At 35.4% G+C, this 15,507-nt stretch overlaps 1 protein-coding gene across 1 annotated transcript in view; it reads right to left on the bottom strand.

The window, feature by feature from the left end:
- Positions 1 to 563: 563 nt before the first annotated feature.
- LOC149780780 (uncharacterized) overlaps positions 564 to 15,507 on the bottom strand; it is a 46,772-nt gene continuing 31,828 nt past the window's right edge. Inside the window, exons 7-12 of the mRNA XM_089937857.1 lie at positions 14,933 to 15,109; positions 12,028 to 12,300; positions 8,127 to 8,326; positions 6,399 to 6,559; positions 3,987 to 4,187; positions 564 to 3,304 (exon numbers count right to left, since the gene is read on the bottom strand). Of these exons, the coding sequence (XP_089793983.1) occupies positions 2,091 to 3,304; positions 3,987 to 4,187; positions 6,399 to 6,559; positions 8,127 to 8,326; positions 12,028 to 12,300; positions 14,933 to 15,109 (2,226 nt within the window). The 3' untranslated portion in view covers positions 564 to 2,090. The remainder of the gene's footprint in view (positions 3,305 to 3,986; positions 4,188 to 6,398; positions 6,560 to 8,126; positions 8,327 to 12,027; positions 12,301 to 14,932; positions 15,110 to 15,507) is intronic.

A 15,507-nucleotide genomic window follows, 5' to 3' on the forward strand; every position in this document is an offset into this window, starting at 1 on the left:
TCAATAGCATACCATTCATTCATAGTATCTTACAGTGTGAAGAGCACACCATTCATTCATAGTATTTTACAGTGTCAAGTACACAACCTTCACTCATAGTATTTAAGAGTCAGGAGCACAACATTCACTCACAATATCTATGAGTGGGAAGAGCATCACTTCGCTGTCAAAATATGCACTTTCTATACTGGTAAAAAATTGGTTAAATATGTCAGATACATCCTGTATTGAAGTAACAATGTTGTTATAATCCAACTGAACTGGAATGGAATGCTTTTTACTGCCACATGAAACCAAATGTTTAGATTCATTAAAAAGTTCTGTTTCATCGGAGTTTGCAATATGGCAACGGTTTTTGTGCTTCTGTTGCTAAAATCTGCCAAAGGACACGGTGAACATCTTTTTGTTTCTTTGCTTGTGAGAGCTGGATTTGCAATTTAGTAGATAAAATCATAATGTATTATAAACAGGTGACATGTATGAAGAAATGTAGATCTTGTGATACATAACATCTGATATGCCTAAATTTCACCATAAAGTAATCATGAAGTAAAACAAATGTCTAATATTAAATTTTGTTTACTCTCATAGAACAATCAATCAACAAATTTGTATAAACACATCACATTCCAACAACAATAAATATGCGATTGCTATCATTATTGCACACAAATGATAAAGCCCAGTTAGAACAAAGCTGTACAATTAAAAAAAATGGGTTGGAAATGGTTTAAACCAATAATAACTGACAGATCTGCTCAATGTTCAGCTTTCCTTTCTTTCATATAAAACTTTCAGCTTGATCTAACTGCCTAATGAAAACAGTTAACACTATTCCAAGAGCAGTATAAAATATATCAAGAGATCTTTAAATCAAGACTGTTCAATATCTAGCGAATAGTCCAATTTTACCTAAGGAAAGGCCAGACTAGGAAATTCACAAGTTTGTAGATGATATAAACACATCTACAAACAACAACACTTGGGATCCCCCTAGTATTTTTTTTCAAAACTATGGGAATATCTGGTCTCATAAATAAATGGTGATAATTAGAGAGTTTTTGTATGGAAATCAGAAACATACTGAGATAATGATGAAATAGTATTACTGACTATCATATTTTCAAGTAGTTGTACTTTCCAATTAGACAACATTAAGAACATAATGCACTGAAATAACAAGTGAAACATAACGTGTGTATTTGCATACAAGTCTGGTCCAACTGCAAACAATACAGAGCCTGATCTGCCATCACATAATTTGCCAGTGGATCAGGGCGGTTATTTGTTCTACCAATTACTCCTAATAAACTACATAGATCTAGATCTGCTGGCATATTACGTGATTGTACCTCTGGGTCTATGCAGTTTTGCTGCTGGATCAAGTACAATATATAATCCATAACCGATACATCTTTTCTCTATATTCAATATATTTATATGATGAATCATTGTTTTCTTTGGGTTGTTTTCCGACGAAATAATTTATGTGAAAATCAGGTGTTTCTTCCAAAAACAAATAGGAATCATGCAGGGATTTCTTTGAAAAATTATAGGGAAAAACATAGGCATGAAGTGTATAGTCTTTAGAACAACTGATAGCAAAAAAGGAGAAAGTTGGAAAGCCTTAACTACTCTTAGAAAAAAAGCTTTCAAAATCCAGTTCTCAAAACTCTCAAATTCTGACTAGAATTCAAACTGAACATCAAGTAAATCTCTTAAGCAGGAAGGGTAGTTCCATTTTAACATACAAGGTACCCATAGAAAGCACTGTTTAAAACATATATGCTATGATATTTGGTTCTTTGATTACTCAAGAGTTCATGTCAAAACAATGTAAAAATCTAAATTGCATCTATGGGGGACTACTCCATATTAAAGGTGCCTTTATTGGTCCCAAGTACATTTCACTGGAACAGCCCTAATATGAATAGAGAAATACAAAATCTTAACTAAATTTCAAACCAAATCTTATATTTGAAAATCTGAATAATGATAAAAATTAAATATTGGGAGTACAGCTGGGCCCAAGAAGTATTCAAATTTATGTCCATTAATAAGTTTAGATTGTTCACGTTCTACTGAATTATTCAGAGCTGGTGTTCAGATGTCTGTTGAGCAGATCTCAGAATTTCAGCTGAAGCATTTAGAAGGCTCTCAGTTCCTTGTAAAACTGGATCACCAGTTTCAGCAACATAGTCCTCCATTGTTTCCTCACAAGTAACATAGGTTGGCCCAGTGCCAACAGCTGATGTGATCTCTTGTGCATGGTCTTCAGAGACGGTTACAATATCCACTGGTATGCCCTCCATACTTGCACTAGTGGTCAGTGCTGCAATCTGGTCATGATGGTCACTCACAGATGCAGGGACAGTGATGTGAACAGTTGGTGTTTCAATGATGGTAATTGGCTGAAATGCAGTGTGAGAAGAAGGCGAGAGAATCTGCGTGGTGGTCCCCGTGGGGATCAGGTGTGTCTGTATAGCGTTTCCTGAACCATGGGAAGCATTGGTAAGATGAACAGTAACAAAGTGTTCAACAACAGACATAGGAGGAGCTGTCCTGACGTAACACTCAACCTTGGACCTTCTGGGTTTTTGTCTGTCTGAGTGCTTGGGATCTAAATCTGAATCAGTCTCACCCGTCAAAGTATGTTTAAATATCTCTACTTCACTTTCATTTGTAACGTATGTGTTATCTGTAATGCTTTCGGAATAATCATTTTGAGCCATCTCCATCCCATCTGAGCTTGCTTCCATGTAAACTGCATTGGCTGTTTGCATACTTCCCAGATGGACTGACTTGGACATAGTTTTGTCACCTTTTGAATTACTGGCTGCACTTTGTTCCACACTTGCATTTTCCGACAGAGCAACATTTTCTTGCAGATGTTTACTAGCATTATTTTTATTTTCTTTGACTACTGGATGCAATCGAGGTCGACCTCTCTTTTTAGGTTCCCGATTTTCTGCATTCTGTTTCACCATTTCCTCAGTAACTGTGATCATCTTTTTCCGTGGCCTGCCAGCTTTTCTCTTGTACAACCTAGGTTTAAACACTCTGGGTTGTCCATCTTTCCGTGGTTTACATTTGTGATCATTGAATAACTTGGATCTGAAAAACCCACGGCCACAGTGTTCACACTTAAACTTAAACTCAGCACGATGCGCTTTGATGTGTTCTTGCAAGTGTGGCCGACGTGCAAAGCCTTTACCACAGTCTGGGCAGACGAATGGTTTCACACCACTATGGGATATAATGTGTGCTTTCAGTTTATCAGGTCTATTGAACTCTTTTGAGCAGCCTGAAAAACAAATTAAAAAATGTGTACATAAACAGCAGCTTGAAATAAGAAAACAAAAACTAGTTTACAATTTTAGCCACCCAAAAATAGATGCTAAAATATTGTAATCACTGAGATAAGTATGCAAGTGGTTGCTTAGGTTGGTACGTACGTAGGTTAACGGCCTCTGAGTCAGTAGTCAATTGTCCCTTATTGCTTATGGACAAATAAAGATGACATAATGGCACCACCTTTACTTCTTTATTACAAAGGAAAGCGTATGTATGTATGTATGTATGTATGGCAATATGACAATTATTTATGAAGAACTATAAATTTAAAGTAATGATGAAAATTAAATAGTCAAGTTCAGGTGATTCCAAAATTAAATATGGGGGAAAAAGCACTTTTCAACCCACTTATTAAATAGTTTTGTTTCAATGCAATTTTAACACTTAAACCAGACATATCAATTAAAACCAGTGTTTCCTGACCCTCCCAACATTTCTTTATGTGATAGCTCTAAGCAAATTAATATTTTGCTGAATTATTTTTATATATTTTTTATATCAATATCCTCACAAAAAAATTCAAGAGATATTTCTTGTTGCAAAATACTTTTTATCAGCAAAGGCATAATGCAACAAATATTATTTCCAAATGTTTGCTAATACAATATTTGGGTTGAATATTTAAATTTTACCTGTGATTGCTTTAAAAGGACATTTGTATCGAATCTTCTTATTATGGATTGCATCATGTCTTTTGAGTTTGTCTTTGCGATTGAAGGCTGCTCCACAGATCTCACAAACAAATGGTTTCTCCCCGGAGTGAATAAAGTGATGCATCTTAAGGTAATGTTCCGTTTTGAAGGCTTTCTGACATGTGTCACATTTAAACTGACCTAAATGATAAAAAAGGAAATGTTCATTGCCTGTAATATAACATATCTCTGATACTTGTATGTGCATTTACTGTCTTATCACAGGATGAAAGATATTCACTAAATGCAGACAAGGTATCCGAGAGGGGACTAATGGTATGCTGAAGAAAAAAAAGAATTTATAGAAATTTATTGTAAAGTATTGAAATCATCTCAGATATTCTTGAGAAAATCTATGATACCAAATTTGGTAACAAAAATATTTTCATTTATGCTTAAATAAAGTCCAATACAAAATGAATCTGTCACGACCATTGACCTTGTAACGGATATCAACAAATTCATCTCAGATACTATCAAAAATATCCACAAGCTAGGATTTTTTAAATCCTTAATTCACATTTGAAACATGATAAACAACACAGTATTCTGGCTTCATTCAAGGTGTTCTTCAGATGTATCCACAAACTTATAAACATCCATTTATCAAATGTTTTATATTTTTATTTAAAAAAATGTTCATCAGCCCAAATTAGTGCACAAATAGCAAGCAGTGATCTCTGACTTGTCATCCAAGGTTACATTTATTAGTCTTGGTTTTCAGAAAATGTTAACATCAGTTTAGGCAGGCTGGTGGTTAGTTCTGCACCATTTCATTCAGGACTTATTACATATCGCAACAGGTGTATAAGTGAAAATCCCATCACGGTGCCAACATTCTTTCAAAAGGAGTTGTGTTGACAAGATATTTGAACTGGCCACTATCAATGGTTGTCACGTTGGAGATCATACCAGCAAAATTATATGTCAGGACATGCAACAAACTGTACCAGTTATAGCATTTTTGTGAAAAGACAGCACCAAGCCATCCACCAGGAGAAGTAGCCACAAGAAGATTTCAAGATGGTCTCCAAGGCAGTCATTTTAGAGGATATACTGGCATTATTTTAACATAAGACTAACTAAAACATGGCATGAAGCATTTTCATGTCAATACCATCCCATGACTGAAAGGAGTCGTAATGAGGTTGTCTTGACAAACATTATGGTGCCATATAGAGAGGTCATACCATTACCATTCATGTCCGATTTGAATGAAAACCCAAGGTTCTTATCACCAATAAATCAGGAGAAGTAATAAAAAGATTCTAAAAATGGCCAAAAGGATAACGATGTCAGATGTCATACTGCCACCATTACTAATGCAGTCAATCTACATGTCATATGAAGCATTTCTTGTGAAAACACTTTGTCAATATCATCATACACTTGCAAGAAGTAGTAATTTTCAAGTTGGAAACCATGGTGGCCATGTTGGATGTCAGATCAGTACCATTTTCATTTAGGACCATCTATAAGTCTTAGAAAGTCTTTTAAATAAAACCTCAATGTCAAGTGAAGTAGCAATAAGACTTCACCATGCAGACCATGGTGGCTATACTGAATATCTGCAAAAAGCTCCCTCTTCAACTGGGACCAACTATAACTTGGAATGAAACCATTTGCAAAGTCTTGTAACAGACACTGTATGCAGCACCATCACAGTGACCAGAACAGTTCAAATTTATGGTTTCAAGAACAGTGTATTCTATGAACTGGTATTTTGCAGTTATCTCATGAACTTGTTGTAGCGGAGAGCAACAAAACTCAACCATAAGAAATTTCCACCAAAACACCTTCAATGACCCATGGATGTAAATGAATGGTCAACATATACAACACCAGTCAGCAATGTAGGAAAAAAGTATGCTTTAATGTAAATATTCACATGTTATTGATACTTGATCAGCAACTCATCTGACGCTACTCCTGGTCAAGTTGTCAAAAACAAGTGTGTAGAAACTGATGTGTATGTTTTATTGTGAGCTTCTGTAGCTTTATGAAAAGCTTCTATCTCAACATACATGCAGGGTGACCTGCTATAACATGTTATAACAAAGTCTCCTAATATGACGTCTAATTTTCTAACTTATGTGGGTTTGAACCCCTGCCAAGTCATACCAAAGACTTGTGGCTAGACGTCACTATAAACTGCCACATCGCAGACATTGTAGCGATATGACTGAAAAATTATTAAAGCTCATAAAAAAATCCAAATCACACACACACACACAATTATATAACTTCAAGTCCAAGTTAAATTTTTGTGCTCAGACAGTTTCATGATGACGGGGCTCATATTACAGTTGACAAAACCATCTGACCCTTTAAAACCATATGAATGTAACTGACCTTCAGTTCCATGAGTTGGCAAATGCCTTCTGAGGTAACGCTCGCAGGTGAACACCTTCTCACAGTGTGGACAATTGAAAGAATGCAATGTTTTGGTCATGTGGTGCTCCAGGGCTTCAGGTGTCGAGTACTTATTCATGCATTTGTTGCACTGAAAATGTCTGCAATGAACAACAGATGCATTTATCATCCCATTAATCATCACATATATGGCAATTTCATTTTAATACAGTTTTGGTAATTTCACTCACAAAATGAAGAAAAGTATTCCAATAAATATACTTTCATGATGGACACTAGCTATGTATCTCCCTGACAAGTACCAGGACACGAGTTGTTTATCAATGTGCATCAGGCACCAAAACAAACATCTTATTTTATGATTTAACTGATCAGCATAATGGGCATCAAACACCCACAACTAACAACTTAATTGAAAATTAACTGAGCCAAACATGGACAAACACCACAACAGATAATTTACTTTATGATTTAAGATATCCACATAATGGGCACCAAACACCACAATAGACATCTTTACAATTTAACTGATCCACACACAGACAAGCTCCACAAAAGACTACTTCAAGATACAATTGATCTACACATGGTCAAGCACCACAACAGACAGCTTACTTTATGATTTAAATGAACCACATAAATGTGTATGAAGCACCACAACAGATAGCTTACTTTATGATTTAAATGAACCATACAATGTGTATGAAGCACCACAACAGATAGCTTACTTTATGATTTAAATGAACCACATAAAATGCTTAAAGTACAAAAGTTTATTCACGATTTAACTGATCCACAAAATGGACATATTACTGTCATGATCCATTTTTCTTTTTATGTTAAGCAGGAATACAGATTCTTCAAAACCTTCCTGTCAAAGAAAACCAATATGGTATAATGACTATACAAACAAAACAAATTGTTATACTCCCTACTGATTATGCTACAGTTCATGCTGGTTCAGGATATCCTTGTTAATTCCACTATCTTCAGCATTCAGTATATTTTATGGATTCAAATTTCATGTTTGAAAAATTCATGCTGTGAATTCAACAAAGTCTGAGAATGAATTTTTATTGGTACTGTAATCAATCTATTTTTTTGACCATCAATTTTCATACAGTATATACTCACTATTAATTCCAAATCTGAACATAAAACCTGATCTGCAATCATGTAATGTGCTGGTACATCAGAGTCTACATTGTTTATTTTAATGATTGCCACTAACAAACTGCATAGACACAGATCTGCTAGTAAATTATGAGACTGCAGATCGGAGTCTATGCAGTTTATAGTTTGAGTCAACTTGTAACAAGTATATACAGTATGTTTCGTAACAAATGATACCTTTATTGGTACTTAAATTTGGTGCCTGGTTTTTAAAAGCACTTCAACACATTATTGGCTATATCATACCTCTCCCAAAGATAAACAGAAGAAGTTGAACTGAGCTAGCCTAGGTGGGTATCAAACATATGAACCTGGGATTAAAAGTCCAACACTGAGGATTACTGTTCATCGTCATTAAATTATTATTTTGTTGCAACCACAAATTGCTACAAAATTAATACCCCATACAAAATATTGAATACATTTAAATCTGTGGATATGCCTCCTCCAACACAAACATTTTACTGCAATGATATTTTATGTCATGTATCTGAAATCCATAAAAATGTATAGTAGTAGACTCATAGCACATACCTTGGTCCTGTTTTGGGTCCCTGACTAGGGAACAAACTATGTGAGTACTGATGAACCCCTAGCTCATAGAGGGATGTGAAGAATTTGTTACAATGATGGCAGCGATATGTCATCTCTTCCTTGTGAGTTGATGTATGGTCCAGAAATGAATCCAAGTCTTTGAATGTTGCATTACAACTTTTCATCACACACTTGTAAACCTACAATATAGAAGAAATTCATTTTCAAACATTAATGTGAACTGCACATTAATAGTCATTTTTTGTAGCACTAGAAGGGCATGGCTGACTTGAGATTATTTGACCAACAGGTCTCAATTATCTGGACCTTTGGTCAAGCTATGCAGCCACTGAACTAAGCTTCTGTGCAGAAACCATTATAAACCATGACCATGACCTCTGACCATTAGATACTAAAACCTCCAGGTTTTTTTTATTACTCTAATCCATTAGTTGTCTGCAAAATCCAATTTTCTTCGAGTCACAAAGACCCCACCCTATGACCTTTTGATCCCCAAATCAACAGGCCTCTTCCATACTTTAAATGCAAGACCTTCATAAACTTTGGTAAAGGGACATATTCAGGTTATTATGCAAAACATTTTTCAGTAACCTAGACCTTGGACCTTTTAAACCTTATGTCGATAGGCTGCTTGTTTACCCAAGGTGTAGAAAGTCACCCATAAATATAGGTGAAGGTACATGATCAAGAACTGGAATGTTTCTGCCAAAGCTATTTTTAAACTTTCAGACACAATAAACCTGACCTTTACTTTTGACATTTTGACCCTGGGAATGATAGAGTTCTTCCTCACCAACTGGTGCAAGCCATCCATAAAGATCAGCAACAAGATGGCGGAGAACTCAAATTATTGTGCAAAAACTAATCTGGTAAAAGACAGATGGATAAATGAAAACATCCTAACATAACATACTCTATTTGATAGTGCAGGCTTAATACTCTATTTGATAGTACAGGCTTAATACTCTATTTGATAGTACATGCTTAGTACTCAATTTGATAGTACAGGCTTAATACTCAATTTGATAGTACAGGCTTAATACTCAATTTGATAGTACAGGCTTAATACTCAATTTGATAGTACAGGCTTAATACTCTATTTGATAGTACAGGCTTAATACTCTATTTGATAGTACAGGCTTAATACTCTATTTGATAGTACAGGCTTATAACAAAAAAATCAGGTTGATATGCACTACATCAGTAAAGTGTGAGCTGGCTCCCTATCAGCATCAAGATATGCATATCAATCATAAGAAAGCATTAATAAAGTTTCATAACTTGAATTAAACTCATACAGTGTGACCCCGCTATAGTGCACTCCATTATAACATGAATTCGGATACAATGCAGTTGTGGTGTGGCTTCCGAAATTTCATATACATGTATTTTTCTTGTGCACAAAAAAAAAATCTAAAAAGTACGCAGAAAATAAATCTAAAAAGTTGCTTATCATTTTGGAGAAGAGATTGCGTATGAATAATACAAGACAATCGTGTCTTGGCTCCTGAAAGTAACAAAAAGAAAAAAATGCATAAAAAGTTTATTCTGGGATCGTGTAGGTCTTCGCCAATGTCGCAAACTTGGATTGTTTTTCCATACTGGCTGCAAAACATACCATGTGGATTTTTTTATTTGTTGGCGACATTGTTGGCTGTTTAAACTTTTATATAAAACCATTGGTTTGGAGTGCAGAAATTCAGAGGCCCCATGAAAGGAAGCCGCAAACTGGATATACAATGCACTGAAATTTATCTATTGTTACATAAACAAATTCTTTGTCCATACTGATAAACCATCTAAACAGTGCATTGTTATATCATAATCCACTTATCCTGGCATCTAGCACGAGTTCTCTATGTTGTGAAATATCTGCTTTTTTTGTTGTTGACATTTCTGGTAACAGAGATCAATCGGACAAGGCAATGTCTCGTAATCTATCTTTCATCTAATTTTCGGCTGCTCGCTAGTAATTAATATATTTTCAAACACTGACATTTGTATGTGAATGGTAAGTAAAATTCCTCTTCGTTTCACTCAGAATTAAATCCTTCAGAACGCTCATGTTTTCTGTAATAATCCCTGTCATCAGAACACCTGCATCTCTATTGTCCGTTGACCCTTTGTTAATTTTCAGACACATGAGGGACAGTAACTAGAATAGTCTAAATGACGGCAAATTCCTTTTCAAAAATGTACCCAGATAAAATAGATTGCTGAAATTTCAAAGGAAACAGATTACCTTTGAAGCACCGACTGCTATGAAAACATACTCAGCAAATGGAAAAAATAGCAGTCTCAATCATGCAATACAATTATTTGATGTTGCCACCACAATAAGAAATGGGCATTCATTTGGTTCTCCAAAGCTGTTCTTTAGCGGTGACTTCAACAGCGCATGCACCCTTCATCAAAGAAAGCCGACTACAATCTTTCAATAACAGGAAAGAACTTTTCTTCAAAGGAAGTTAGTACCAAACTTAAATAAAAGTGATGGAATCTGATGGATTTTTGCATTTTCCAATGTGACTGGAACACCTTAACAGTGCTGTGAAAGTTTCCTTTTTGTAGGGAAAAAGTTTATGGCTTAAAACGCAAACTAACTTTTACCGATTTGAAACGTACTTTAAAGTAAATGTGCTTCATCATTCGTTATGTGATTGTGCTATGTTTTTCCACTGAATTCAGACCAATATGACATGTTACAAAATTAATATTTTAAAGCTGTGTGTGCATATTTTCGATGGAATCACCTGTATTGTGGATTCAATGTATATGATGAGGTTCGCAGGTGAGTACATGGTTTTGATACTCTATTCATGCTGTACATTAGACATTTGTATATAAACAGGATTCATGAACCAATTCATGGTTCTCTAAATAAAGTAAACTATTATATTATGTCTTCTCTGTTTTCACTACAGGTGTATTTCTCATTTAATCTGCATCAATTCAAGATGTTAACTATGCCGACGAAGCACGTATTTTACCGCCTGCATTTTTTACCCACCCACCCAGCCCCACACATTTTTTTGTGTGTGGGGGTACATTTTCTTCAGCTAACTGACTTGGTTGCATATAACACGGTTCGGTATATAATGCGGTCAGGTTTTATGGCTCCCATCTACTGTGTTATAGCGGGGTCACACTGTAACATGACAGTCAAACCTATCAATGTCTGTTAAACAAGATACAGATTCTAAATGTCACCACGCACTTCTTTATTACTAATGACCAAGTTTAACTCCACAACATTAGTACAAATAAACTCAGTTGGCACACGGCTACTGTTTTGTCTTGGAACATAATATTCTTAATGGAAGAAAAATTACCCAAAAGGCACCTTTCATGTATTGTGATCATATCTGTTATTTAGCTTGTGTTAATGTGCTATAGAAAAAATGGCAAGATTACAAGCAGTAAAATGCTCTGTACCTGAATATAATTTTGCCAGAAAAATGGTGAAAACTGAATCTGCCATAGCTATTCTTAATGTAAAACATCATGCATAATTTGATTTCAATTCATGAAGTCCTTCAAAAAAACTTACTGATCAGAAACTAAGTTGCGATAGATAGGACAGATCAGAATGTGATAGAATGGTTGAACATGAGTAACACTATGTGGTACCTCCATAAACATCACAGAGCCATAAAAATAAGGAATGAAAATGAAACACTCTACATGTCTGTATAACCTTACTTAAAGACAAGCACACAGAAGAAAAGACTGGTATATAGGCAAAAGTACAAATTTATGGCCAATCCATCTAAACAGGATATGGCATAAAAATATAAACATGCAAGGTGGACATGATGATACAAGGTCAACAACAACAAAAACGTCATACGGTGAGAGACTGATATAATGACACAATTACCTGTTCATTTTTGTGCTGAGTCATATGAGACTTCAGTTTGAAGTAGGTTTCAAACTTTTGATTGCAGTACTGACACAGGTAGGTGTTATCTATCACAACCTTCAGTTTTAAGTCCTTCTTAATATCACTGTCCCCCAGATGTGTCATGCCATCAACAGTAGTCTGCTGTGATGGTTCCTGTTGTTCATGTTGTAATGACTGTTGTTGTTCTTGTTGTAACTGACCATCATCAAGATTTCCATAGCCTGAGAAACCTTCTTGAGTTTCCTCACTCTGTAAAAATCAACATATTTAAAACTCCTTCATTAATCTTTAATTAGTATATCACAAAGATTAACCTTTTAAATTGCATAAACTAAATATTTACACAAGTCAAGGCCCTGGGTGACTGAGTGGTCTAAGGTGCTTGCCTTTGCAGAGCACTGACATCTCACCTCTGTCTGCACAAGTTAGAGCCTCGGTTTGACTAACATGGGTATGTGAGAAAGCTTGCCAGTAGTTTACTGTTGGTCAGTTCTTCCCTGGATCTTCCTGGTTTCTTTCTCCACCAAATATACTAGCCACCATGTACAGCCTATTGTGTGCCAAACAATGGCATTAAACCCCACAAAACCAAACCAAACCTTACTCAAGTCAATGCTAAATCTTTTTACAAAATGCAGAAAACTGCACAATGTTGTCGACTGCTATGTTAACTGCTAACTGCATGTTATGATGTGCTGATCAACAATATCTGGTTCAAACATTTATTGTTCTTGCTCTGAACCATGATTACAATTGTAGTATGCTAGGGCATCTATTTTCAACACAGTTTATACTTTTGTTTGTAATTTTTGCAATTTAACTCTGAGGACTATTCCAGAATAAATTTGTGTGTGAATGGGAATAGTCAAAAGGCATTTTTTTAGACTACAGTGGATCAAATTTTTAACTAGACTGTTTAACATAAAACACTCTGAAAGTCTCAGTAAATACTATATTTAACTGAATTAAGTGTCTTTCACTCTCCTATACCTTCAATTACTGAAATACTGTAAAAATTAGCAGTCTGAATCAGTTTTGATGCATATCCAAACCAACTCCCATGCAAAAATTCATTCACCCATGCTGTATTGTTTACCATAATGATAATAATATGATAAAATCATATATGCCAACCCTATGAGAGGTATAAGCATAATTATTGCTTTTATAACTGGCAAAAAAGCATAGTTTAGGCATAAAAACATGTAATCTCTATATTACATGCCTGAATTACAGCACATATTATTAAGAAACATTGTTACGACTAACCTGGTTCTGCAGCTGGTCAAAATTCTTGTCACAAAGGGCAAAATCCATATGAATTAGAACCAGAATACAAGCACAAAATATACTGGAAAATTATTTATATTCAGCACACATTAACTATTCTACACATGTAAATTTTGCTAAATGATCATGGATTGGAAATATGCAATAAGGTCAGGAGCTCAGATTGCTGCTATTACATTACTCTCGTATACTTCTTTTAAAGTTTGTAAAACAGTGTTGATTTGTTGTTTTTCCTGATCTGATATGTTTTGAAGTTTGAAAAGATCCATCTGCTCTAACATTTTCTGTCACATAAGATCCAACACTCACACTATAAAGTGTTTCAGTTAACATCTGGTTCCATTTTCTTTAAAAGTACAGACTGGTTCACAACTTACCAAGCTTATCAATAAAATGAATCTGTGAGGCAAAGTTCACATTGGAAGAAGCCCATCTGTTTTCTTAGAAATGGGTCATATAAAGTTATTATAAACCAGCAAATAAGGAAAGTACTTTTATGCTATTCTCATGCAGCGGCACCTTTTTAAGTTGTTGTTGTTGTAGGGTTTAACACCATTGTTCAAGATAGGCTATACATTGCGGCCAGTATAACTGGTGGAGGAAGAACCCTGGAAAATCCCAGGATGAACCACTGACCCACAAGAAACTACTGGCAAGCTTTGTCACATACCCACATAAGCCAAGCCTGAGACTCGAACCCACAACAGAGGTGAGATGGAAATGATTTGGAATGGTGAGCACTTTAGACCACGCAGCCACTCAGGGCCCCCACCTTTTTAAGAATATTCTCAAATTTATATCAGGGGAATTAAAGACATGAAACTAAAACTGACAAAAACAACTTTTTATTGCTTAAAATTTTATGTTGTTTTTTCATTTACCAAAAAGGCATAATCCATACAGTCTAGCATAATGCGAAATTTGATGAAAAGATTTTTTTGTTGTTGTTGTAAGGTTTAACGCCATTTTTCAGCACACGATAGGCTATACATGGTGGCCAGTATTAATGGTGCAGGAAGAACCCGGAAAGCCCAGAAAGAACCACCGACCCACGAGAAGCTACTAGCAAACTTTCTCAAATATCCACATTAACCGAATCCAAGACTCAAACCCACGCAGACAGAGGTGAGATGTCAGTGATCCGTAACAGAGAGCGTTTTAGACCACTTGGCCACCCTTGATGAGAAGAAAGCATAATGATTAAGCCAAAAGCATTATGGTTGGCATGTATGTAAAATTTATAATATTTCATGGATTTATGTTCCTTGCTCAATTCGAAACATGTTTTTTAAATGGGTGGATGGGTGGTCTGAGGCACTTGCCTCGACATATCACTCATATCTCATTTCTGTTAATATGGGTTCAAGTCTCAGCTCAACCAACACGGTTATGTGAGAAAGCTTGCCAGTAGCTTCCTGTCTGTCAGTGGTTCTTTCTCCAACCATGTATAACCTATCATGTTTGAAAAATGAGCATTAAACCAAACAAAAACAAAACAAAATCAAAATCTCATATTTCACATGCTTTTCATCAGAAGATTAATCTAAATATGATTCTGAATATTTTGGGATTCATAAAACATGTTCCTTACCTGTTGTAGAGAGTTATCTGAGTGACTGGGCAGAAGGTCTTGGGTCGAACCATTGGTACTGCCCTCTGCTGTATTGTCCTCTTCCGCAGTAATCTCCTGTGTTGAAATTATGGGCTCCACAATGATTTCAGCTGGGGGCTGGTTCGGTAGAGTTTTGCCTGGACCACCTGGCCAAACCTGTTGTAAGATGGCAAAATAAATAAAGAAAAATATAAAAAGGTGTCAAAGTTACCTAAATAAATCTTAAATCTACCTTAGCAGACATGTGTGTGTTTTGTTATATGTATGAACCAAACTCCTGTGCCAACTGTTAGTCAAAGTAGTACTAATAATAGTACCCATACTTCATGGACCATGACGAGGCTAAGACATCATAGCTATAGTCAAACAGAAACAAAATTTACAAAAAATAAATGAAACCATGAAAAATTCCAGTGTGCACGGTCAACTTCCAGTGTACAGTGTCCTGTTACTTTCTTTCCAACTCAAATTATATCCAGGATAAAATATTCAGATTTTAAAAAATGGAAAAAGCTCACTGGAAATTGTAGCAAAACAAAGGAAAATCAGTCTGC

Source organism: Sinohyriopsis cumingii, chromosome 16 (assembly GCF_028554795.1).
Source record: "Sinohyriopsis cumingii isolate HCF-2022 chromosome 16, ASM2855479v2, whole genome shotgun sequence".
NCBI classification, from domain to species: domain Eukaryota; kingdom Metazoa; phylum Mollusca; class Bivalvia; order Unionida; family Unionidae; genus Sinohyriopsis; species Sinohyriopsis cumingii.